This window comes from Coffea arabica, chromosome 11c (assembly GCF_036785885.1).
Source record: "Coffea arabica cultivar ET-39 chromosome 11c, Coffea Arabica ET-39 HiFi, whole genome shotgun sequence".
Lineage (NCBI taxonomy): Eukaryota > Viridiplantae > Streptophyta > Magnoliopsida > Gentianales > Rubiaceae > Coffea > Coffea arabica.
The window spans coordinates 435,440-461,716 of record NC_092330.1 but is presented as its reverse complement, the minus strand read 5'-3'; the positions used below and the strand labels follow the sequence as shown (position 1 = coordinate 461,716).

Genomic DNA, 26,277 nt, shown 5'->3' with positions numbered 1-26,277 from the left:
CAGTCTCCAAATCAAAAGGGGTATTTAGTAGGTTTGAAAGGTACAAGAAGATCATGTACTTGATTATTAAACCACAAGAAAGTGTGATCCATTTTACCTTAAAAATCTCACATAACATAGTAGATTGGCATGTGACACACTATTTAGTAGCATTAAATAGATATATATATATATTTTTAAAATTTTCATTTGTAGCTTTTGATGCTAAAATCAAGGTTCGAACATGAGATCTCATGTATGGAAGGGGACTGCAATCACTACTGGACTAACAACCCATTTGTTCTTTTATTAGTAGCTTTGGTCAAGAGATACATGCTACTTGATGGATGGAGTTCCTTTTAAATGTGATGCAGTTCTTGAGTAAGTAGAAAACAAACCACTTATGTTGGATAACTCGTATTTAGGTAGTAATAATTTACGTATTATTCCCTACACATTTTTTTTTAAATCAGTCATTTTTTTTAATGAAACTTTTGTGTCAATGAAACTTTTATGTATTATTCCCTACACATTTACGTGCCTTTCTTGAGCGTTTGTATGAAACTTTTCTATAACTTACGGTAACATTTATAGAAAAACTTTTATATACTTTAGGGATGGGGAATTTTTTTTAATTTTCTTCTTTTTCCATATTCTCTCTCTTCTTCTTTCTCCCCACACCCCCATTGCCCGCCCATCCACTGTTGGTAGTTGGCCATCACCATCGACGACAACCTCTCCATTTCGTCAATGGGGGTGGCGCTGATTGACGGTGCCAACGGAGGTTGGGACACCGGTGATGACCTGAAGCAAGGAAGGATAATGAAAAAGAACAAAGGAAAGAGGAAAAAAAACTTTTTATTTTTGATGTTTTAGAATGTGTATTTTGGAGTACTTTTTGAGAGTTACTGTCAAAAAAATTATAAAGAAACTTGTTTACTAAAAACAAGCCAAAAGTCTTGGCGTCCAAACGGAACACGTACTCTTCTGTCCCATAAATAACGTCACAAGAATTGCTACGGTAGATTGTACAAAACATTCTCCAAGAGCTTAATTTCATACCTTAGAACTAGTGTGTCAAACTGGTGAGTGGATTAGTACGTATTCTTCTGTCCTTGGCCTAAGATTGTGGAAAACTTCTCAAACCCACCTCCTCGGTAGTCAGGCAGGCCAGTCGCCACCCCAGCGCACCCCGTGTCTTAGATCCCTCCCCTCTCTCTCTCTCTCTCTCGCTCGCTGGCTCGACCAGGCATTGTTTCAAACGCCTCTCGCGCATCTTTTATAGTCCCTTTCCCACCATTTTTCACGGGCACCATAACACTCTATCTTTTCTCTTTGTTCTAGTTTCTGACCCAGCTGTTGTGTATTGCTGATTTTCTCTTCCATTCTCTTTAATTATTCGTTTCATTCAAATCTTCCCTCGTATTCCATGCACTGCATATATCAGGTGTAGTAGTTTTTTTTAAATTTTATATGCGAGACTGGACAGACGATCTTGGAATCAAGCTTCAGCCGCAAGAAAAAGGTACTCTTTATGCTTTCTTAATTGCAGTTTTTGAGGTGTCTCTGAATCGGGAATTTGGTTTTGCTATCTGAATAGGTTAATTTGTATATATTGTTGTTGTTATTGCTTTTCTAAGTATAATGTTGGGTTGAGATGGAGTGAAGTTGAAGCTCGCATGTCTGCCCCTTTCTGCGATTATCCTTCATTTTAATTGGAGGTTGCAAGACTAATAATATTCATAACAAATCCGTTTCCCAAAAGATTGGTGCACTTCTTGGTTTTTGCTGAACCAACGATATTTGATGAACAAAATTATCGTAATTCATAAGCGTGCGGTTTGTGCTCTAGGTATCTGCTGTTGGCGTAAGAATATTAGGTTGCAATGTATGCGAGAAGAATAAAGAGTAATACTCAGAAATGGTATCTTGTGCTTCAGAGGGGAAAGTATTCTTGTTCTCCTAATTGCCGGGAGTACTCTTCATATGGTTCTTCAAGTTGCATACAAACAGCCCGAAAGTTTAATTCTCAAGGAAATTTGATCAGAAGATATGTGTTAGAGCGTGTCTACCCATCCTGTGTTGCTTCTGAAAGATTGTACACAAGGCTGCATGAGAGACCACCTGTTAGCTTGAGATGTGGTTTGTATAGGTTCTACAGCTCCAAAGGTGACGGAAGGAATGCAAGTGAGGATAAACCACATGCATCTGTCAAAGATGGGGCTGCGAATCCGGACAAGGGCAAGATCCAAAAGGGAAAGAAGATTGCAAATGATGTGAGGCACAATGCACATGCTCAACTTGGCGAAGAAGATCAAAAGGAATGGCTTCATAATGAGAAGTTGGCCATTGAAAGTAAAAAGAAGGAATCTCCTTTTTTGCCTAGGCTAGATAGATATAAAAATGAGTTCTTGCGGCGGATTGTTCCTTGGGAAAAAATTACAGTTTCGTGGGATACATTTCCCTATTACATCCAGTAAGTGATATCATTAAAATGTTGCAAAGTTTCTTTTAATCATTTGTAAGCTCCAGTGATCTGGATTATACTTTTACAGTGACCACACCAAGAACCTTTTGGTTGAATGTGCTGCTTCTCACTTAAAACATACAAAGTCTGCTAAAGATTTTGGTGGCCGTTTAACTTCCTCAAGTGGGAGAATCCTCCTTCAGAGTGTTCCAGGTTAATTTGTACTTCAGCTTTCGCTCTTCAACATTCTCTCTGAGATTGTAGTATCAAGGGAATTTGGAGTTAAAGTTTCTAATGATGAAAAAAACACCTGCTGTCATCTGTGGCAGGTACTGAGCTCTATCGAGAAAGATTGGTCAGGGCTCTAGCGAGGGATCTAAAGGTTCCTCTGTTGGTGCTTGACAGTAGTGTTCTAGCTCCTTTTGTAAGCTACAATTTCCTTGTACTTCTTCTTTTCAACTATAAAGAACCAGAATTGGTCTTAATCTTTCCTTTTTTCCTCTTGAGATTATATTCTTAATAATGGCAGACTGGGCCAGTCATCTTTCTGCAGCTACATGTCTATAGATATTTGAAATGGCAAAGGAGGTAAAATGATGTATAAGGACATGACTTATCTGCTGAAAACTTACATCAATTAATGGCATCAAAAGACTTATCCTGCAAGGGTTTAAGCCACCTCCAGAACTAATCTATGTGGTGTGGGGAAACTCAAGTCTTCTGTGCATATACCAAAGTGTATGTGTGGGTACATGATAAGGCCTAGTGTTGTGGCATACTTGATATTTAACAGAGTTTATCCAAATTAATGCCTGTATAGGTTATTTGTCTGGAAAAAGGTAGTTTATGCAAGTACATATGTTTTCGTGTCTTGTTTCTGATTAAAATTGGTGGTCTCATTCTTGTGAATGAGGGTTTGGCTGGATTCAGTGGGCAAAGGGCAGTGGCAGGAGGCGAATATCCTGCTTATTTATTTTGTTTTTTGTTTGAGTGGAAGGGGTTGGGGTGGCTGTTGCATAGGAAAAAAATTGGATGAAGAAAAAGTTTCTTAGTATTTTCTTCTGAATTAGCAACACTTGCATGTTGAGTGGTGCAGATTTCAAAAATAAGGGGGACAAAAGGTAATGAATGAAATATAAGATATGAAATAAGGGGGACACATAATATTTTCTTAAGTTTTGCTTGTTGTCTCAGTTTATCACCATTGTCGCATCTTATGGTTGATTGCCTGATTTTATGCAGGACTTCAGTGAGGCTTGTTCTTCTGAAACTGAATCAGATGATGAGAATGGAGAATCAGGTGAAGAGTGTACTTCGGAATCAGAAGTTGAGGATGAAAATGATGCGACCAATGAGGATGAATGGACAAGCAGTGGTGAGGCGAAAGCAGAAACCAGTGATGATGATGAAGTTGATCTTCAGGCTTCCGCTGAGGCCTTGAAGAAGCTTGTTCCCCACAACCTTGAAGATTTTGAGAAGGTACGGCTTTAAGGAAATTCATGTCAAACGTGAACTTAAAATTGATTGGGAAATTTCGACTTCTGATGCAAAAGGAAGGAAAGGATATGAAATACTTTACTTTGCATTAGATGGTTTCAACATGTTTTTTAGTGAGTGTTTGGTGGTGCAGGTCCTAGGCATTTACCTTGACAATTAGTGGTTGTAATCCTAAAATCTTTTCTAAAATTTTAGGCATCTAGTATATGATTAATATGAGCTATTTTCTGCTTTGGAATGCGTAGCTTACGGATTTGAGGGCTTTGAAATTGGCTGCTTTGGCAATTGTATATTTTAATGTTTTTGCAGAGAGTCTCTGGAGAATCAGAAAGTGTCACCGAATCATCACAATCAGAGGCTAGTGAACATTCTGACAAAAGCAAGCAACCTTTCAAGAAAGGTAAAATATGCGTGTTTACAGGCAGCTTAATAAAAATCTAGATTTGTATGTTATGTTATCAAGCATGTCGCATGCGACTATAGTACACTTGTATGGTAGAAATTCCTTTATAAGCTTAGAGATATAGAGTATGTGTTTATATGTGTAATGAATTATGAATTTGGATTGATATGGTTTTATTGAGTTTTATTTATGATGCAGTTTCTTTGCTGAATTCTTTTTAGGTTATGCTATGCTAGTAAATAACTGATGTAAAATCTTCTTGTGCTTGTTATTGGATTATAAGTCAACCGAGTTCTCAATCAGCCACTTCAAAGAAGACACAACCCTTTTAACTATTATTGGGCTTTGTTTCCACGTTACTTAAAATAGATAGATTTGGGAGATATGTATCATGGTTATGAGCCACCTTGGAACAAGAACGTGTTAGGCCTGTTGTTTACACAGTTGATGGTCCTTTGCTCTTTTATGAGAATGCCTTCCTGTTAGAGCTGAGAAAATTAACTAGTCCAAACAAGGCGCAACCCTTTTAGCCCTTATTGGGCTTTTATTTCACGTGAGTTGATATAGATAGATTTGGGAGATATTTATATTGGTTACAAGACAGTGTGGAAAAAAAGCGTATTAGGCTTGTTGTTTGAGATTGGTGGAAAACAGGAATTGATACACAGTTGTTAGTCCTCTGCTCTTTTATGAGGATGCCTTCCTGTAAGAGCTGATAAAAATTCATGGAAAAGCTGCACTCACTCTACTGAATAGAAAATGCCGAAGTTACACCAATTCCTAAGTAAAAATGTTTTCTGTTTTTGGTTTAAAATTAGTAGAATATAGGTACTAAGTTATGGATGTAAGCAACAGTTTACAAGTTTATGATCTATTTTAGCATAAAAAAAGTGTTGTCCATATGCACTCATCCAAAAGTTGTGTGTCTGCCAGCATCTCTAGGGGAAACTTGCTTGTGCCCGTATCATTGACCTTACAAATGAGGATGCATGTTTTGTTTAGAGATTTTGTGGTGAGATGTGGTCACAGAGGTGGTGTTACAGAAAGTTGGTCGCAGTAGCATTGGAGGTGTTGAATTGTTTGCTATTGTCATGTGGATAAGATTCAACTATGGGTTAGGACTTGGTTGGTTTTTAGACTGTCTTCAGAAATGGTTGAACAGATACCTATATCGAATGCTGAATGAAGAGGATGTCATGTGGTATTTCAAGTATTAGCATAGGTGTCATTAGGAAACTGTTAGCTTCAGTCATTTATCACTTCCATCTTTTGTTTCTTCAATTCTTGAACTTTCCATAGAATTGTAGTGCTTGTTATTATTATTATTATTATTTTGAATTATTTGCCCCCTAGAATGAACACATGTTTAGAAGACCCGTAAATTGCAGTTGTGGAACTTTTCTTTTTCTCCAAACTCTTTGGGACACAAGGTGGGCAAAGCAAACTATAGTGGAAAGTAAAGCATGTTTTGTTTGATGAACCAAATGGGATTTTCCTTATTTCATTTTATTGATATTATCATTTTCTGCTTTTTATCCGTTCAGCTCGTAACACCTTTTTTAGGTAAATGCTGGGATTTTCATTTTTTATTATTCAGTTGACATTGAATACTTATCCTGTGTATGCAACTGAAAATTTTTGTAATGTGAGTCCTTCACATCTCTGACAACAGATGCATCAAAATGTTTCCAATCCTTTGTCTGAAACAGGAAAAAAAGTTAACATGTGTCATTTTACCTTACGTGTGCAAATCAACTTTTGAAGCCCATCCTATATTCTTTTCCGTCTTCTCATCTGAAAATGTTAATTGTTTTTGGAATCAAACTTGCTGGCACTTTTAGGTTTCTTTCCAGAGTTTTACTTTCATTACCGATAAATTGCAGAATATTTACTGATGAGGTGATAAAGATACAGCTTCATGTTTTATACAGGACAGATCAGGTTTAATCATATGACCACTCAATATTTTCTAATATATCTTGCAATGGATAGGTAATTCCACATGGACTAACCGTGTAGTCTGGTGCTATTCAGATCTGATAAATTTCTTGATTTATCATGGCTAACTGTTTTAATTTTGGAATGCATATACTATTTGAAGTGTACAAGCAATTGGTAGGCTACATGATAAATACATAGGAATGGATGGATAGAGTTTTTCTACATTCAAAATGTGTAAAATATATTTTTATATTAATTTTACTGGGACATTGTCTTGTTTGATCCTGCCATTGCTGAATAAAGATGAAAGAATCTTGATTTTGACAGCGGATTCATGTATTTGGGATGGAACATAGTAGGAAGTATGACAATAACATTCCCATCGTGCTATTTAAATTCGTCATTTCTGGACATTTTATAAGTTTCCCGTAACAGAAACTACAAAATTTACCTGTTGCCAGGGGATCGAGTGAAATACAAAGGACAGCTTGTTCTTGGAGCTGAAAAGAGGTTATTACCTTCCTTTTACAATTGCTTTTAAGCACATCTCTGACGAAACATTTTTAAGTTTTCATTGGTCATGGTATATCTGATTTCGATGTTCTTTCTGTATGGTTTGCTTGGTAAAAAAATTACTTATGTCTTATTTCCTGTGCTTTTTCTGGTTTTGGCAAATGCTAAAAGTCATTTGATGCTTACTTTTTTTCCTATCTGCTGGATTTTGTTGATGAATAGTATTAAGGGATGTGTCCTTTCTGTTTTATTTGGTAATATAGGAAGTATGTCCCTTTTACTTTTTTAGGCTACTTTGTACTTTTAAGTTTAAAGTTCTTTACTTCATTTTTGTGCTTTTTGAGAAGACTGAATTGAGATTCTTACACTTCTCTTGGAGATCTCTGGTTAAAGTTAAACCTTTTGGTGGACAGAGTTGGGATGTTTAGCAACAGTATTCGATTTCTAGTTTTCTAATACTTTATTGGGCCTTGCAATGGAAATTTTCACTGTGGTTTGAAGCCTTTGTTTCCTTCATTGCTTCTGAAAGCAATGACTTTCCCATCCTTTTTAAGCTTGACCAAAAATCTATAGTTGATGAATTTTGCATTCTCCGTTTCATTTTTTACTTTGTCTTCTTTGGTGGTTTGTGGGGAAGCGGATTAGCAAGTCAGAATAGGTTATTTTTCTTCTTGTATTCTTGAAAGGCAGCATGAACTTTCAATCTAGTGCACCTGATCAGTGGCCTACAATTAATCACAGGATTGTATTGGGGAAGATAGCAACATCTGATGGTCCTTCAAATGCTTATACTGTTATTCATGGCAGGTGGGTTGGTAAGTCATCCTGATACTCTAGGAGAATGTTGTGTGCTTTTGGTGTTTGAAGATATAGTTATTTCTTGTGCAGTCTTGATCCCTTATTGTGTTGAAGAACTATGATGGATCAAGAATTGTTTTGGTGGATTCATTGCATCGGGAGTAACTGCAATGCCCTTTAGTAAATACCTTCACCGGACATATTGCTTCTGGTGCTCTTTCTGACCTGGTGGCACAAAGGTCTTTGTTGCGTGCTTTTAGTGAACTGAAGCATAGTTGGAGTGTCATCTGTTTCTTTTCGTCCTATTGGCTTCAATCGACAGCAATTTGAAGAGGATTTTGCACGTAGCCAAACTTTCTAAAAGTCTGGAAATTTTTTTTTTGTGTATACAACAGGAAAAGATCTTCAGTTGTTGAGGAGTGAGTGAAACTAGTATTCTTACCAGTGTACGTCTAAGGCAGAATGAAATCTTGTATTAATGATGAATAAAAATGTTATCTGTTGTAGGATGACATTTTCCTTTTGCGGTTCATCTAAAAGAGAAAGGTACCTGAAATCTTAGGTATTGTGATTCTGGGTTCGTAGACGTGTACTCTTAGTCATCTAAGTTAATACTTCATAATTTGAAGGTTTGAGACCCCGGGATTCTTCTCCTTCCTTTGTGGTTTCTTGATCTTGGTCTCACATAATAGGAATGTTTCATTTTGGTAGTCTTGTATTGCTTCATTTTTATAAATTCTTCTGAGTTTTGTTGTCTGTAGGCTGAAGCTTGTTGTAAACATACATATTTGGTCATTGCTAAATTATCTTTGTGGGGATTGTTTATGTTACTCCACCTTCTTGTCTCATTTTGGCATTTGGGTTTTTTAGAACTTTTTACTTCAGATAGTAAACAGACGTGGTTACAGAAAAAACTTTGTTTTTGTAGGCCTTTGTCCAGTGGCCAACGAGGAGAGGTGTATGAGGTGAATGGGAATGAAGTTGCAGTTGTTTTGGATGTTGGTGAGACCAATGCAGATGGAGAAAAAGATGAGAAACTCACATCACAAGCCACAAGACCTTCAATATGTTGGATTAATGGTATGTGTATTGAGTTGATTACTATAGTTACATTTGATGATTGTTGAGTTATGTCATTTTTGTTTTCTCAGAGCTTCATCTCATGTTTTGCTTTTGTTTTCACTTCATGCTGACTGGGTAAATTAGTACTCCTACTGGTGATTAAATTTTTCCTGCGACTTTTTATTCAGCCATTGCTGTGATATTTTGAAGAATCATATACATAATTAACTGTTTTAGTTGCATGGCCGGGGCTAAGGGGATGACTTGTCGAGTACATTTGACATTGTTGCCCTTGAAAGAATTGGAGTGTGAAAGACCAAATTGAAATGGATTGGAGGGGAAGACAGAAGTGAAATGGAAGAGTGGAAGAAGGGGATTGGCTTGGTTGTGGGGGTGGGGAGGAGAAGAGCTTAATACTTGTAGTTACTGGTTTCTTTCCAGTTTAGTTGCATTTGATATACCGCTATTTATTGAATTGATTTTTGTACTTCACTGTTCACACATTTCACTGCTTAGGAAATTGCTTTTGAGTAGCTTCACCCAAATTTTGTTTCTGAACATGCCTAACCACTCCTGCCCTCAGATTTTGTGCATTTCGAAAAAAATTTATCAGAGTAACCTTGAATTCAGAGATCTTGCATGAACTACTTGTGGCGGTGGTGCAAATTCACTTTGCTGCTTACTGCTTCCCCCCAAGATTGGGTGTACAAAGTCCATAGATACTCAGAGAAATATGAGAAGAACCCTGTGAATCAAGTAATGTTAGTGGTCTAACATAATTATCAAGAAGAAAGGGTTAATTATTGGTCATCTCACTTACCTACTAGGGAAAGGATTAGAAATGAAATTTAAGTGTAGAGACTTCAAAAGCCTATGTTTTTAAATGGAGTTGTCCAGACTCTTATTTCAACCAAGTTACAGGACTAGATGAAATGAGTGCTGCAATTCAGCCTCATCTGACAACCAAATGAAATGTCATACTGCATATTCTTCACAAGGTATGTAGAATGTAAAATAAATTTTCTTTGAAATAGTATAACAATTTCAATGGATTGTAAATATTGAATCTGACTACAAATTTTATAGCATTCAAAGGATTGTATTTATGAAACTTGTATCTTGGCCAAATCTCAGGTGTAACCTGGAAAAAATGGGATTTGGCGAGTCAATTGGTGTAAAATAAATTTGCTTTGAAATAGTATAAAGATTTCAATGGGTTGTGAATGTTGAATCTGACTACAAATTTTATAGTATTCAAAGGATTGTATTTATGAAACTTGTATCTTGTCCAAATCTCAGGTGTAACCTGGATAAAGTTAGCTGAAAAAAATGGGATTTAGCGAGTCAATTGGTGTTATTGATCTCATGAAACAGAGTGCAATATAACAACAGCCTGGGCTTCCTAATTTGTTCATCTCCCGAACACTTTATTGAGTGCCTCAAGTTCAAATGCATTCCCAGCATTGAATTTTTGTGTCAGTATTGTGCTGCTTAACATTCTGAATTAAACATTACAACTTGGGCCCAGACTCTTATTGCACCTAACAATTCAGTTCTTCCTGTATTTACAAATGAGCTTCTTTCCGCAATTGATGGGAATTCAATTGAAAGCTTTTTGTTTTTTCTTTTCCTATGTGCAGTTGAGGATCTTGAGCATGATCTAGATGCTCAGTCTGAAGACTGTTATGTTGCTATGCAGGCACTTCATGAGGTACTGCATTCCAACTTATATAAGCAATAAATAATTTTTCTATTGTTTGGACTTACCATTTCACATTTTTGTAGGTTTTGGATTCCGTTCAACCACTTATTGTCTATTTCCCAGATTCATCTCTGTGGCTGTCAAGAGCTGTTTCCAGGTCGAACCGTAAAGAGTTTGTCCAGAAGGTGCAAGAAATGTTTGACCAATTAGCAGGACCTGTTGTCTTAATTTGTGGTCAAAACAAAGTTGAAACCGGGTCAAAAGAAAAAGAAAAATTTGTAAGTTCTCAAAATTAGGTTTTGATTGCTTACTTTTTTTTTTTAATCATTTAATTGGTGTTCTGAGTTTATTTACTCTTTTGCTGGCAGACAATGATACTTCCAAATTTGGGCCGCCTTGCTAAATTGGTATTTACATGCTCTTTATTTATTTTTTGACTGTCAGAACTTGTAAAACCTTCTGCTCTAGCTTGAATACATTCTTGTACTGTTCTCTCTCTATTTGTCATTCCTTTTACTCCCTATTCCTTCTCTACAGGCTCAGATTCTTTCTTTACATTTTTTAGGATAAGCTATCTGCTTAGGAAATAATTTTTTCCAAATATCTCCTATGTAAACATAGTTTTTTCAAAATATACCTAACAAACACCCCAAAAAATAACCCGAAAATGCCAATCACATACATTTTCACCCCTTCTCCCTCCACCACTATCTCCCCAACCCCCCAAGGCTCCCTCTCATTCCCACCAAACTCCTGCCAGCTCCACCATCCTGCAGCCTCCCCAGCCCTGAACCCGCTTCCCCCCTTCTCTCCTCCCTTTACTGTAATTTGAGTTACTGAGAAAATGTCTGGTTAATGTTTAGATGCTGGAATTATCTTGTACATCGTATGACTGCCATAATCCTAACTTGATTCTGGTGTAAGTAACAAGGTGTCATTAAGAGATTGCAAGAAAGCCAAGAGTGTGTTTGGATTGTAAGTTATTTGCCCAAATATATTTGCTTACATCACCATTACAATTTCCAATACACCTTTTTATCTTTTCAATTACCTTTTTATCTCACATACATCACATCACAAAAAGTGCTACCGTAAAAATATCTCAAATAACTTACAATCCAAACACAGTCCAAGATACTCGCATGAGTGTTCTCAAGGCTTTAATCATTCCTAATACCAGATGTGGTAATAGGAACAAGATAAGACCAATAGTATGTGGAACTTATTCTTTTATTACCAGTGGTCTTAGAATTGCATAAAACCTGGATTTCCACGAGATCGTCTCAGCATTGCCAGCATTATTAGCACCTCCTCTACCACTGTAATTCTTGTGAAAATCATCAAGACAGTTACTATCTTTCAGAAATTCTTTTATAATACGATCCACTGCTGACAATTAGAAACTGCATCTCCACCTTTTCTAGCATCGTATCCATCTGAATAACATTGTCACCAATGTGGTTGTTAAACTTCGATCCCAATCTTCACCATTAATATTACCCTTATTATAGCTTCCATTGTGATTTTCACTAGCACTAATTTACCTTCGTAAGACTACAACCTGGTCTCAATCCCTATTTGATGCCATTAGCTCACTTGAACAGTTATATCTCAAAAAGATGGTGAAGGGCTAGTGATAGGAAAAAAGAAAAGATACTTGCAGTATGCCATGTGTTTTGGAAGGAGATTCACATGTCAGCACTTTTTAGAAATAAGAAATTGACCTTGTTAAACTGCCAACTGACCTGAGATTTCTTCTTTCTCTACTTATCTGATCCTTCCTATTTTATGTGGCGTGACTGACCCTTATGAAATAAAAATTTGTTACCATGTAAGCATTTATAATCAGATTTTTTACTGTTCCTAGGTTTGTAAAGCCTCAATGAGATAAATGTTCTTTCCATGTAAGACGTTACTTGCCATTTCTTTCAGCCACAGATTTCCAGTGCATTCTGAAATGCATTTGGTTTTGCAGCCTCTTTCCTTGAAGAGACTTACAGAGGGACTAAAAGCAACAAAACGGTCTGTGGATGATGAAGTATGTCAGCTATTTACCAATGTTATGTGCATACATCCCCCAAAGGTATGTTCTACCATGATCACCTGTATTGATGTTTCTCAAATGAAAGATACATATTAGTAGTTGTTTGAGTGCTGCACCTGTAATTTTTTTTTCATACATCTTTCCAGAGATGAATGGATTTTACATGTAAGCCTCAATGTCAGGAATAATTCTTTGTAACTTAAAATGCATCATAGATTGCTATCCTCGAGAGCTCTTTGTGATAAAAGCTTGTTACCCTTGTTCAAAACTTCATTTCTGGCTGAGCATTTTTCTGCATGTTAGACACGTGCTTGTGCATGTACAATCTTATACACTACCATAATGGCCGGCTTCTTTCTGCAGAATTGTGATTTTCAGTGAAAGTAAATCTTGTATTTAATCTTCTATAAGTAATTATCTTGTATTTACTAATTTATCTGCTCTATTAAGTCTGAGGGGGAACATAAAATTTTCATTATAGTGTTTTTTGCGATATTATTTCAAGTTTTTAAAGGTTGACTTTAATGCCATGCTGTTGCTAATATGCATTACAAATTGGAATAGGGGATCCTGTATGAGTTTTCTCTTAATTACTTTGTCATCTATATCGTCGTGCTTGGGTACTTGTTGTTTGGATAATGGTATTGCTGCAAAAATCTGTGTGTGTGTTTGGTATTGGTGTTGCCTGTACTCCTATAAGAGTTTTTTGTTGAGAATTGGGATTATGTCCTAAAATGAGTGGGGCTGAAGGGGACCGGGTAAAGCACAGAGAAATAGGACGATTATTTTGTATATTTTTATTTGGACTTACAGATTATGTCCTAAAGAAATACTACTTGAAGGATTAACCTCTATTACCTGAAATGTCACCAGATCAGACAAAAGGGCTGCTGTCTGGAAAAAGAGGAAACCCAGTAAGAAATATAACCCTTGAATGACTGGTATTCATTGCAAGGCATGTATTGGACAATCTTGGAGATACTATCTGATGTTGTGCTGCATGTAATGTGGAAATGTCAGACACTTTTTGGGTATACATATAGTTATCATGGAATATAGTTGATTCCAGGTTTGTCAAATTAAGAAAGGGTTGATACAATCACAAAATGCTACTTCATTCAGATGGGGTAAAGATATCATTTAAAATCATGACAAACCTAAAGATATTTGATTGCTGATCTTCTTGTTATCTGCAATGGAAAGGTCTAATGCTAGTTTTTGTTGGAAATTTAGGATGATAGTACCTGAATTTTACGCGTCTTTGTATTCTGAACATGTGTTCTATACCCTTCAAAAACTGCAGTTTCTTGTGATTAGTTATTAAAAGCATTATTGATCTGCTGCATCTGATATCCGAAGGCCAAAATGGTTGTAAACTTTTGCTTCCCTTGTGAGGACAACCTGATTTACAAAATACTCTTTTGTTAGTGTTCATTCTCATGCCTTCCCGTCCTTGTTTTCAGGAGGAAGATCTCATTAGAACATTCAATAAACAAGTTGAAGAAGACAGGAGGATTGTGATATCTCGAAGTAACTTAAACGAATTGCATAAGGTAGTGACTTGTGCTGCCACTATCCTTTTTGTCTTGGCATACTTGTCAACAATTAAAAATCATTTTCCTGTACTTGAGGTATCAAAAACCAAATCACAAGCTTCTGATAAAAAATGAGCCATTGAAGAGATTTAAGTTCCCATTTCAGGATTCATTTTCCTAGAACCATGGCAAAAATAATCCCTTGCCTCCATCTCACCCAAGTGGATGTTCTCTTTTCCTCATAATTTGAGCAAAATGCCAATTTAGTCCCTAAACTATTCTGCTAAAGCCAAACTAGTCCCTAAAATTTATCATGAGCCAGTTTAGTCCCTTAACTTCTTTTACAAAGCTGAAATAATCCTTGAACTCTATTATGAGCCAATTTAGTTGCTTAACTATTTAAATAAGTCAAAATAATCTCTCTCCTATATTACATGGCCAATTTGGTCCTTGTTTGGCTGATCTACCCAATTTATCAAATTTCTGCATCGACAACCATGGGCAAACTAGGAAATTCAGCCACAGCACTTGTTAAAACAATAGAAAAACAGATATTTGTTGAGAAATCGGCAACAAAATTGAATCGTATGGGAAGCCAAAAACTTAAACTTCTTTCAGCTTTATTTCTTAAAAGAGTAATCATAATGCTGGCACATTTTTTTTGAGCTTTTTGCATACTCCTGTTGTGTTATTTTCCCTTTTCTCCTATTGTTTTTTTTTGGGGCATCAGCTCCATTTTTTCACCATAAAAAGCTCTTTTTTTGTTCTCTGTGTATGATTCAATTTCGTTGCCGATTTTCCTATAATTATCTGTTTTTTATTGTTTTAATAAGGGCTATGGATGGATTTCCTATTTTATCCCTGATCATCGTGTGAAAAAGTTGAGAAATTGGGCGGATCAGCCAAATAAGGACAAAATTGTCCATGCAAATATAGGTGAGGGACTAGTTTGGGTTAAGTAAAATAGTTGAGGGACTAAATTGGCTCATAACTGTTGTGGCTTTGTAAAAATAGTTGAGGGACTAAACTGGCTATTTTGGCTTTAGCAAAACAGTCTGTGGACTAAACTTGTGTTTTGCTCTCATAATTTTCGAAATTTCTATTTAAAATGATTTACCTGTTTGGTTTTTTATGTAATCATGTTAGTCAGTGTACGAATACTTTATTAGATTGTTGGATTTAGTTAGGAGCTATTGTCTATTTCAGGTTCTTGAGGAAAATGAGCTATCATGCATGGACCTCTTGCATGTAAACACTGATGGTGTAATTTTGACGAAGCGGAGTAAGTTTTAACACGACTGTTTCTATTTTATTGGAGACTCTGCTTGTTTGTGAATATACGCTTTATTGTTCATGGTTGGGAAATCTGAAATCGCTTTTTAAACATTAGCTGCCAACATTTTTTTATTCCAAATTCAAACCAATGGCTATTGTCCTCTTCAAATTCAACTAAATTGTTTCAGAATGATTCAAATCTCCCTAGTAGGATTTGAAATTCTGACCAAGATTATGATTTGCTTTCCTTGTCTGTTTTCTTTCATTTCCTTGGATGTTGACGTGGGGATGTTCCATTGATGCTTGAATTCTCAAGCAGAAGAGTGGCAACAATTGGACATGTAGACTTTCACACGTGGTTTCATGATAATATTTGGAGATCTTATGCATCCATTTTTTAACAAGAAAATTGATTGGTTGTAAACTCAAACTTCCATGTGGTCATATATGCTTTATTTAGTTTGCCTCAACTGTTGCACTGTTGTTATAATTTGGCACAGCAGTGAAAAGCCTTATTGCTTTGCAGCTTCTGCCTGTATACATTTGCCTTTTGTCTTTTAATGTATCTCATGAACTGTTTGATATGCTCAATATATTTCTACACCTTGCAGCATATTAAATTGCACAAACTTGATGTTCACTTGTATGAACTTTCCATTATCTGAATCCTGAGTATTGATTTTTGAGTATGGGGGAATATTGACAAGGGATTGATCTACATGGAGGGAATGGATGGAGTAAGCCTTTTGTCATATTATCATAACAAGATAAAAGTTAAATATCACTTTTGATGTTGTTTTGTAATGTGCTTCAAATTCGATCAGTAATGGTGTATCCACTTCCCTCTTTATGATGTTCTACTAGAATTTATCCAATGTATTTGCTGCTTTAGAGAAATATAAGGTGTTTGATGATGAAGAAACCTGACATAGATTTACAGCAAATATAAGCAAAGCAAGGCATCTTTAATGTTTAGTCCTTGCGCAACTAGAAAGTTTTTGCTGCCATTACTCTGATGCATTTGGATACAGGAGGGTTTTTTTGTACCAATATTATTTGGCAAAACTTTTCTCAAGATTCTCTAAATACGTTTTCATACAACCACCATTGTATTTCACATACATCACATCACCAAGAAGTTGCTACAGTAAATAAATAAATTTTTGCAATGTAATCCTCAATGCAAATACAGCTTATGTTTTGGCAAGCTTTGTCATTAACTCACTCTCTCTCTTTAGTGTTCTCTCTCCAATGTGGCAAGTCCTGGCAACTATGTTTCTGTTGCTCAACTTTGAATGAGTTATTTAATAGAAACTGAAATTCGCTGACATTTTAGTGTTGCTTCTATAGTTTTTCAAATTTGTTGAACTATACCTATTATTTTGGCTACAGAAGCCGAGAAGGTTGTTGGTTGGGCAAAAAACCATTACTTGTCCTCATGTCTCCTTCCTTGCATTAAGGCGGATCGGTTATATGTGCCTCGTGAAAGGTAGTTATTTTACTTTCTTGCTAGCCGTCTTTTCAGTTTGGATATATGACCATAGAGTTATTTGTGTCCCATTTTTCTCCTCCCTATGAAGCCTTGAGATTGCAATTTTGAGGTTAAAGGACCAGGAAACGGTAACAAAGAAGCCTTCACACAATTTAAAGGTATTTATCTGCACAAATTTGTTGACTACATTCTCGGCTTTTGGTAACTTAGTCGCAATGTGCAGACCTTGGCTAAAGATGAGTATGAGAGCAACTTTGTTTCTGCGGTAGTTCCTCCAGGTGAAATTGGAGTCAAATTCGATGACATTGGTGCCCTTGAAGGTGTTAAAAAAGCACTTAATGAACTTGTAATTCTCCCTATGCGGAGACCTGAGCTTTTCTCTCACGGGAATTTGTTGAGGGTAATTTAATCAAAACAGCTATCTGTGTTATATTCCTTTTATGCTGCTTTGGTGATTTAACTGTTTATGATTTATCAGCCTTGCAAAGGCATACTGCTTTTTGGGCCCCCAGGTACTGGGAAAACCCTCCTAGCTAAGGCTCTTGCAACGGAAGCAGGGGCTAATTTTATCAGCATTACTGGTTCCACACTTACATCAAAGGTAATTATAAACAATCATGTCACTTGTTCATCTGGAATGGATATCTTTAGAGGAAAAAAAATGCATGAATCAATACTTAATCTAAAGAAGGTGGTGATTTTTCACTTTTGACTCAGTTATGGGGGTCTTTCTAGCTGCTTTGCTATTTAGAACTCCTAACGGTCCTATTGATATACTGTTCTGCTCTTTTTGTCGAACCAGCTTAATGGAGAATAATCTCCATTGTGCTGGATACGAGAATAAGATATTGCCTTATGCTCAATCATGTATAACCAGCTGAAGTGATTCTGTTTTGATTCCATTTTGTTGTTTTACTGTTGTCCAACACTATCACCAGTTTGTCAGAGAAATCCGATAAGAAAAATGAAAATACATCTAAAGACAATTTGATTGGCACAAAGATATTGTTCTATGTATTTATTATTCACCTATATCTTTACTATATAGTTGATGCAGCACCAGGCTGCTGGTTGGATGAAAAATGTGCACGATTGCTTCTCAAGGGATGCAATGCACAGAAAACAATAATTAGGCAGTAATCAAGGACTGAAGCAGGGAAGACAGTGCAGTAAAAGTAGGGAAAGAAGAAGAAAGGAATAGGATTATGTGTCACACCTAAATCTAGAATGCTTCCACAAGTCTGCAGGGAAAAACTGAATTCAAATCTGTATTTCTTGGAGGAAATGAAGAACATCATCTATAGATGTTTCAATACTTTCCTCTGTTAACTAGAATATACTTCTTGCTATAAAGTCTAAGCAAAAATCTATTAGAGGCATAAGAGGATTTCTAATAGGCTGGGTGTATGAGGCACAAGAAACAATAAACTCATAAGTCAAATTTGTGAAACTGCAAAATAACCAATCGATTGTATGTGCACTTGCATACATCTCATCTGTTTTCCATGTTGAGGGTTTTCTCTGAGTGAGCAATTGTGGTCTTTGTTTTCCTTGTCATGGTGCAGCTCAAAGATGGATTTTTTGCTCAATCAAAATAAAGCATGACCAATTCTACGGAGTACAATGGGACCTTCATAGACTCTAGGCTTATGAAAAATAAGAAGATAAAGAAAAAGCAATGTATTCTCTTTTTGACGAATTCACAAATTAGACATCAATGCTGCAGATTGTACTATTGTGTTGTATTTGGGTGCTGTTTTCAGGAAGCCTCAACCTGGATTTTCTGTTTAGCATTCATGTTGTGTCATAACCTGTTTGCTAACCATTTAAAATGACATGACCTACTTAACATGTATATTTATCAAATTATTTGCCCACTTGCATGATAACTGTACGTGTCACCTGCTTGACCCATAAAGGGCCATAAACCCCTTTGATGCATATAATGCTTGACTTTTTAACCTATTAACTATTTGCTCAATCACAAAAAAGAAAAATAAAGATAAGAATCAGAGTAGAAACAAGGACTTTTCCAATACAAGCAGCAGAAAATTTAAGGGAGTTGTTATTGGTTCACCAACAAATTAGTAGAAACCAAACTTAAGTTTTTGATTCCACACTTTCAAAACCGATAAGCAATGTCAAAGCAATTTTCTCGCTAAGTTATTAGCAGTTATATTGACGTAACAAAAACTCAAAGTTTGTGCTGTTTTTAAGCATTCCAGCATAGCAAACCAGCGAAGTTACAAGTCTTCATTCTCCAATGAGCTTTTCAATGCTCATAATTGCCGCTACTTGACATCATGTTCTTGTAAAGTATTATAGCACTAGTTATTTAATGTTTGCTGCTTTCTTTTACAGTGGTTTGGAGATGCTGAAAAACTTACGAAGGCTCTTTTCTCCTTTGCTAGTAAACTGGCTCCTGTTATTATATTTGTTGATGAGGTGAGAACTATGACATGGATTCTCATAAATTTATTGGACTTTTTATATCGTCTACTTACTGGTTTTCATTCTTTGGTTGTCACCTGTGGAATTCATTGAGAATAGTGTTAAGAGCTTTCAGTCCGGCTGAGGCATCACTATGTCAAAGGTTACCAGAGACTATTTATATGTATTAAGTATTTTTACTCTGATCAACAATTTGACATTGCTTGTTCAACGAGTATAGAGAATATCAGGAATTTGCACAGAACATTATTGTGGAGGAAATGTAATAAGTTATGGTAGAACTGCCCATCTAAAGTTAGGTCAAAAAGCACTTTGCCATCTCTATTTTTAAAATGCCACCACCTAAATTATATTCTTTTCTATGTTGGCATCTAAAGTTTAAGAATTAGATCCAACCTCACATTATCATCCTTGTATCAGTACAATTTTTAGTCAGAATTAGATCCAATCTCTCATTGTCATCCATGTATCAGTACAACTGTAAGTCACATGGTTGCTAAATGGGTATTTGTGTGCTATTTTGTTCTCTCTTTTACTGTACTCTTCTGTTTTTTCCCACTGGGTTCGTTTCCTCTTCCAAATGACTTCTCCAGAAAGAGACTTTGTCGTAGCAATTACATTAGGTCATTTTTGTAACCAAGTTTCAGGGAAAGCAAATGCTTGTTGCAAATGTCGTTAGATTGCAAGAATTCTTTCTTCTGAAAAAGGGGAAATAACATTGCACCTTGTTTTTGTTACTATTGTTTCTTTTGAAGTATCCTAGAAGTGCATTGAGTTTTTCTGCTGCTAAAAGAGCAGGCATGTAGGGTCATTGTATAGGTTGCGTTTTTTTCCATTGTAGGGTTTTGTTTGGGCAGGAAAGTTGCGTGGCGAGGGCTTTCATTAATGCTGTGGAACTTGAGGTTATGGGCAGAAAATGGAGTTTGGAGATAGTTAAGTATGCTACAAGGATGGTTGGTATTTGGTAATGACTAGGTGTGAAAAAAGTTGTTTGGAGTTGGGAGCTAATCCTTTTTAGTTTCAAGGAATGAGTGTGACCAGGGAAGCAAAAATGGGGTGTAAGAAGGTAATGAATTCATTTAGCTTGATAATCGTATTGGTGTTTGATGGCAAATGCCAAAAAAACTCAACAGATCTATTGACAGAGATGTGAAATTGAGCTAACTTCTGTATTTGATGCCAGATTGAAAAATCATGTTTTCTAGATGGGAAAATGGGATTTGGACCACATAGTGAAACGGAAAACTAACATTTGCCCCTAGAATTATCCTCTAAGAAGGTATCGGCAAAATCAACGATCATAGTTATCTGTTGTCAAGTGCCATTGTGGTCTACAATTATTTCAGTCTACGGTTAATTATTACGGGGGTACTGGAAGGTTTTTGCCTTTTGGTCAATATGGACAGCAAGCTTCTCTATGCTGCTGCTTAACTTTGTAAATCATTAAGTATACATGGTCATAAGCAGGTTAAGCCTTGTATTAGTTTCCATAATTTTATCTTTGTCTGGACTCAGAATTATGTTTCTTTTGCATCTTTTATTCAGATAGATATTCAAGTTTTCTCTTTTGTTACATCCTTTCTTTCTCCTCTGTGTCTGCCGGTACTTCTGATTGCTTTTGTAGATTTCTATTGGCAATTATCTGTCTCCTTACCTGCAGCAATGGAAACAGAAACTAGTTTTTATTTACAGCCTGTTTCTCTTCTCAAATTTGACTTCCTAAACTTTATTGCTCCTGAAGTTGCAACTTATTAAACTTCTCTTACCTTGTTTACTATGTATTTGAGCTTTGTTAACAAACTGCTTATCATTTTCCATTATGGAATCTAAGCTCCATTATATGTTGAGAACTGACTGAAATCTGTTTGATAACTGAAAGAGAGAGGCGTGGGTAGTTATCCCCCTGTATTTTGGAAATTTCCCGTATCCCTTCAGATTGCCAAATTTAACAAAATTCTACTTTTACAAACTCGCATTTATGCTAATGCTAACTAGACAAATACATAATGTTAATGCATAATTTTAACTTCTGTTTTTGAAATAATAATTAAAACTTAGGGGTACTATGTTACGCTGCTGGCCATAGGTCCTGTCTGCCACTGATTGCAAGTATAGAACTGCATGTTTTGTTCCCTGGTGCGATGACATAAAAAAAGAATCATTTTCTGAAGACTGTTTGCTAGTTCGATAAATACTAGGTTGTTTTCCTCTCTTGATGTGTTAATATCAATAATGGATATCAAGAAGGCAGAGTGTGACTTTCTGACTCTCGTAAATATATAAACATACACAAGTGCATGCACAGACATATGGATATCTATATGGCCACACAGAGTAAATGGTGAATACCTACATTGCAAATTGTTCAAGCTTCTTCGTCTACCTTTCAAGGTTTTGAGTACATTTTTTAAAAAAAGTGAAAATTATGGTGGCATCAAGACTTGACTTCATGCAGGTAGTTCAATGCTTTTGCACAGCAGTAGCCAATAAGGGTTATTATTGTTATATTTTTTATTGCCTCAGGTCTACAATATGAAAGGAAAAGTATCTTCTCGCTGTAGATTAGGTATTCTTACCCATTGGTCATATTTCTGATCTCCATATGCAGTACTTGTATTTGGAAACTTTAGAACCCTTGCCCTGTCATTAGAGTCTTCCCTTTCCCTGTCTCTACACCAAGCCTACCCTCTACCCTCCTCTCTCAGTTTTCAGGTTTGCTGATACATAGACATGAGAGGACTGTGCTTAGGAACTTTTCACAGTTTAAAACTTCATTCTTCTATCTGTCTTTTGGACCCAGAGAAAGAAATCCTTGGTGTGGTATCATTAAATAGAAATTCTCTCAAAATAGTTACGTTCAATTTCCAGAACCTCATGTCCTCTAAGAAGTTCATGTGCACTTATTGCTAGCACAGTTCTTTTCTAAAATTTACTCTTTATATCTCCATAAGTTGCTTGTAATTTGGTCTTATTATTTTTAAATTATTGTCAAATTCCTGCTTCAATTGATTTGTACTTGCACAAGCAGGTTGACAGCTTGCTTGGTGCTCGTGGAGGTGCTTTTGAGCATGAAGCTACCAGAAGAATGCGGAATGAGTTTATGGCAGCCTGGGATGGATTAAGATCAAAAGAAAGCCAGAGAATCCTCATCCTTGGAGCTACAAATCGACCATTTGATCTTGATGATGCGGTTATTCGCCGCTTACCCAGGAGGTAAGTTTGTCAAAATGGTCTTTGTCATAAATATGCTGTTGAGCTACCTATTGAAATACAACTATAAATTGGTACTTTGGCTATTTTGTGCTATTTTGATGACAATTGTTGGTTTCTTGGTTATTCCACTATTTATTTTTTTTAAAAAAAAAACTACATATTGGAGGGAAGGAAAATAAAAAAAGAAGAAAAGTAGACATCTAGAAGTCTATCTATGATAGCTTTATCTTATTTATGAATTTTTGGAAACTGAATAGGATATATGTGGACCTACCTGATGCTGAAAATCGTCTCAAGATACTTAAGATAATTCTAGCACAAGAAAACCTGGAAAAAAGTTTCTTACTTGAGCATCTTGCAAATGCAACAGAAGGTTATTCAGGGAGTGATTTGAAGGTAATGTTTTCATTCTTGTAATTATCTGAATATTGATGCTTGCTTTACGCTGTCTTCACCATCTGCTTAACAAATTTTGCAGAACCTCTGTACTGCTGCAGCATATAGGCCTGTACAAGAGCTTTTAGAGGAAGAGACAATGGTACATACCATTTCTATCTTGTCATTTTTGTTAAGCATATTGCTTGCATGATTGCTCTTTCCCCAGAAATGGGAGAGCATTCGCCTGAAAAGTTTGGTGTTCTGATTTGTGTTTGCTAAACCTGGTCCAGTAGGCTTTCAGTTTTCTCTCTATTCCTTGGGAAAGTTGTTTCTTCACTTAGATAATCCTACAATTCTACCTGTTCTGATTATCATACGCTGTAAATTGAATAAGCTTGATTTTCAACTTCTCATGGAATGGTATAGACTGCCTCTAATAGAATTACAAAAGGCAACTTCAGTTGATGCATCATAAACAGATTAGTGCTTGGATAGTTGAATCATCAAAATAATTGTAAGTGGACTGGACATGACTGTTTATAGCAAGAGATGATTTGTCTGAGATAATTCATAATAGAATCTTCTTTATTTCTTGGAAAATGTCTTTAGTTATAATGAAGCTAGGGCATTCATGTTTTATTGTAGAAGTAGATTATGTGAAAATCTTGGAAGGTATATGAGAAACTATATTTTCAGTCTGTCATTGTGCCTGTTGGATGCTGTTACTAAGGTTGAGCACTTTGCCTAATCTTGAAAAATGTGCTGACCATTTAATTTCCTGTATTCCTGCCAAGTCTTTTTTTTTTTTGGTAACTTTCTTGAATATCATATGGTCAAACTGTTATTCCATCCTATCTTGTCATCAGATTTTTATTGTTATGCAAGGAAAATGTGATGGTGGTATTAGAAGTATGGAAAGGGGGCCATATGCACTACTAATGTTCTGCAATTACTATTGAATATACATATCCTCTGCACATGTACTTTGTATTTGAGACATTAAAGGGGAAGTAAGGAAAGGCAAAGAAGATTTTTTTTTGGGGAAACTAGCAAGTATACCCTTTTTCCTTCCACCAAAATGGCAGACCTGCGTATTCTTTGGTTGTTATAATTGTAAATTTGTTATTACTGTGTGCTTGAAATTGAGAGTGATTGTACATGCTTTTAATACTTGTCAACATCACAGGGAGGCAAAAGTGGCTCTAGCTCAGTGTTAAGACCACTCAATCTAGAAGACTTTATCCAGGCCAAGGCAAAGGTAGGTCATGATAAATTGTATTACATCTTATTGTGAACATCCAACAAATTCTGAAAAGAGAGCTACTCAGGTAGATGAACACTTCTAAGTGCATACGGTATATGCCCAATAAATCATGCAATTGAAGATAAAAGTTTTTCTTTTTTTTTTTTTGGGGTACATTTTTTATCTGAGAAGCAAAGAACTCCTTTGAATAGTTCATTTATTTTAGTATTCCTGGATTTTTTTGACCAGGTGTCTACTTATATGTCTCCACAGCAATTAGTTCCTAAACCCTCACTTCCCCCATAGTGTCCTGTCTGGAAAGTAACACAGAGAGTAAAAAAATCAACCAGAATGCAGCCAAACTTAATATGGACTTTTGCAAAATGCACCGGGATTTGCAAGGCAATTAAGTAATACTGTCAATCAGAAGTTTGTGTTTAGATTGCATAATGTCATCGGTTGGTGATTTTAATGTTACTTTCTCTTGATCTTGGAATGCTCCTCTTGGAAAATGAATGAAGAAGGAAAATTTTCTGAATGACTTTTCTCGGATACCCTCAGCATGGATTAAGACATATAAAGCATTAAGAATGCATCATTGAATTGAACCTAATCTATGTAAGCTTTGGAACACACATTTGAGAGTGTGTTTGTGTGTCTATGTCAAAACACATGTAGGTTAGAATTAACCATGTTGCACTCTTAATGCTTTTTCGACTTTTCTTTGTCACCCTCATCTTTTATTTCAATAAATATTGCCTCCTGTTTGTTTGGCGTATGCCACTAAAACTAGCTAAACTAAGGGAATCATTATGCACGTGAAGTTAATCATTATAGCTCCTTGTGCATACTGTTTCCAGCATTTGTCTTTTATCATTATTCATGAGAAGTTTGCATGGTGAAGAATGAATACTAATAGCGAAAATTATGTTTGAAGGAAGCACTATGAGAGTGATTGTAACGCAAATGTTAGCACTATTGCTTGGTCGAGAGTGGTTATGAAATAAGTCATATATGCTATATGCACTATTTTCTTGTCATATATGCTATACTCGCAATTTTCTTCTCCAAGGCACCAAAACTTGCGCCTGGGCACATATTGATTTTTTACTTATTAGAAGCCAATGGAATAGCTAAAGAAGTAAGGAATAAGTAAATGATCGAGTGAAATAAATAATCATGCGACTTTTGGAGGCAAAGTCGCACATGAAGGTTGTGTATGATGCTTTATGGGGTTTCTAGGGCTGTTGTATCAAATTGAATTGGGTAAAACATGTTTTGTACAATTAACTGCTTCTATCAAATGGTTGTGATTTCATTTTTTACTTTACGGCCTCAACATTCAAAAGCATAGACAGCTTTCAGATGCTCCAAAGTCAGGAGTGGCGACTAAGATTTTTCCGATCTTTGTTTAACTTTCTCAGTGCAGGGAACTTGATGAGAGTGAGCAAGAGAGAACAATTTGCATATGGATTTTCTCTTTTAATAGATCTTTTCTTTTCTTCGTTTTCTTGATATTGAATTAATACCTTGATGCTTGTATGTTGGGTTTTCAGGTGGGCCCTTCAGTTGCATATGATGCAGCTAGCATGAATGAACTGAGGAAGTGGAATGAACAGTATGGCGAAGGTGGAAGCAGGAGAAAATCACCATTTGGTTTTTGAGAGAAATTACAATGGATAAGTTTGATGAATTGATTTTGGGGGAGAGAAGCATAAGTTGCCAGATAAGAGTTATTCTATTCCTTAGCTACCATCGCTCTCTTTCACATCCTCAGCTCGTAGCATAATAAGAGAGATTGCATTTTGACATAATAATGTTCTGTAATGTAGTACTGATAGGTAGTGGGTAGTAGAGCATAGTCTTAAATCTATTTCTGTATATTTTCAGAATTTTGTAAATTTTTTTTTTTATAGGTAATGTTAACATATTCCTTTTTAGCTGACAACGTACTTAATCAGCAAATCATGAATTGAATCCTTCTGGAAAGGACTCCAGAGTTTGCAATTTTTCTTTTTTTAAGTTCATGTTTACAAGATTGAACCCTCTTTTTCCGCATGGGTTTTCCTTATTCCATGTTAAATATTGAGCACCAAATTCTTTGTGGGGAATGTGTTGCTGCAGAAATTGTTTATATAGAGCGCCAAATGATAATGTAGCAGGTTCTCTACTTCTGGCGATTATGCTGAACTACTACGTGTTAGTCATGTTTTTTTCCAGTTTAATAAAGATTGTTCATCCATGACCTTTCATGCAGACGAGGAGTAACTTTACATGGTGTATT

At 36.0% G+C, this 26,277-nt stretch overlaps 1 protein-coding gene across 2 annotated transcripts; it reads left to right on the top strand.

Moving 5' to 3' along the window:
• The first annotated feature begins 1,039 nt into the window (after positions 1-1,039).
• On the top strand, positions 1,040-25,663 carry LOC113716714 (uncharacterized). 2 transcript variants are annotated; one of them, XM_027241116.2, is made up of 25 exons: positions 1,040-1,504; positions 1,832-2,455; positions 2,535-2,659; positions 2,776-2,870; positions 3,689-3,925; positions 4,253-4,343; positions 6,749-6,797; positions 7,542-7,607; positions 8,527-8,678; positions 10,301-10,371; positions 10,446-10,640; positions 10,731-10,769; positions 12,338-12,445; positions 13,870-13,959; positions 15,148-15,223; positions 16,609-16,705; positions 16,797-16,866; positions 16,932-17,108; positions 17,187-17,309; positions 19,070-19,153; positions 22,188-22,372; positions 22,630-22,768; positions 22,851-22,910; positions 23,937-24,008; positions 25,550-25,663. In XM_027241116.2, exons 2-25 carry the CDS (start codon positions 1,866-1,868, stop codon positions 25,655-25,657), a joined length of 3,099 nt encoding a protein of 1,032 aa, XP_027096917.2. In that variant the 5' UTR covers positions 1,040-1,504; positions 1,832-1,865; the 3' UTR covers positions 25,658-25,663. The 2 variants fall into 2 exon arrangements, with proteins under 2 accessions (XP_027096917.2, XP_027096918.2); XM_027241117.2 differs by lacking the exon at positions 7,542-7,607.
• Positions 25,664-26,277: the final 614 nt, after the last annotated feature.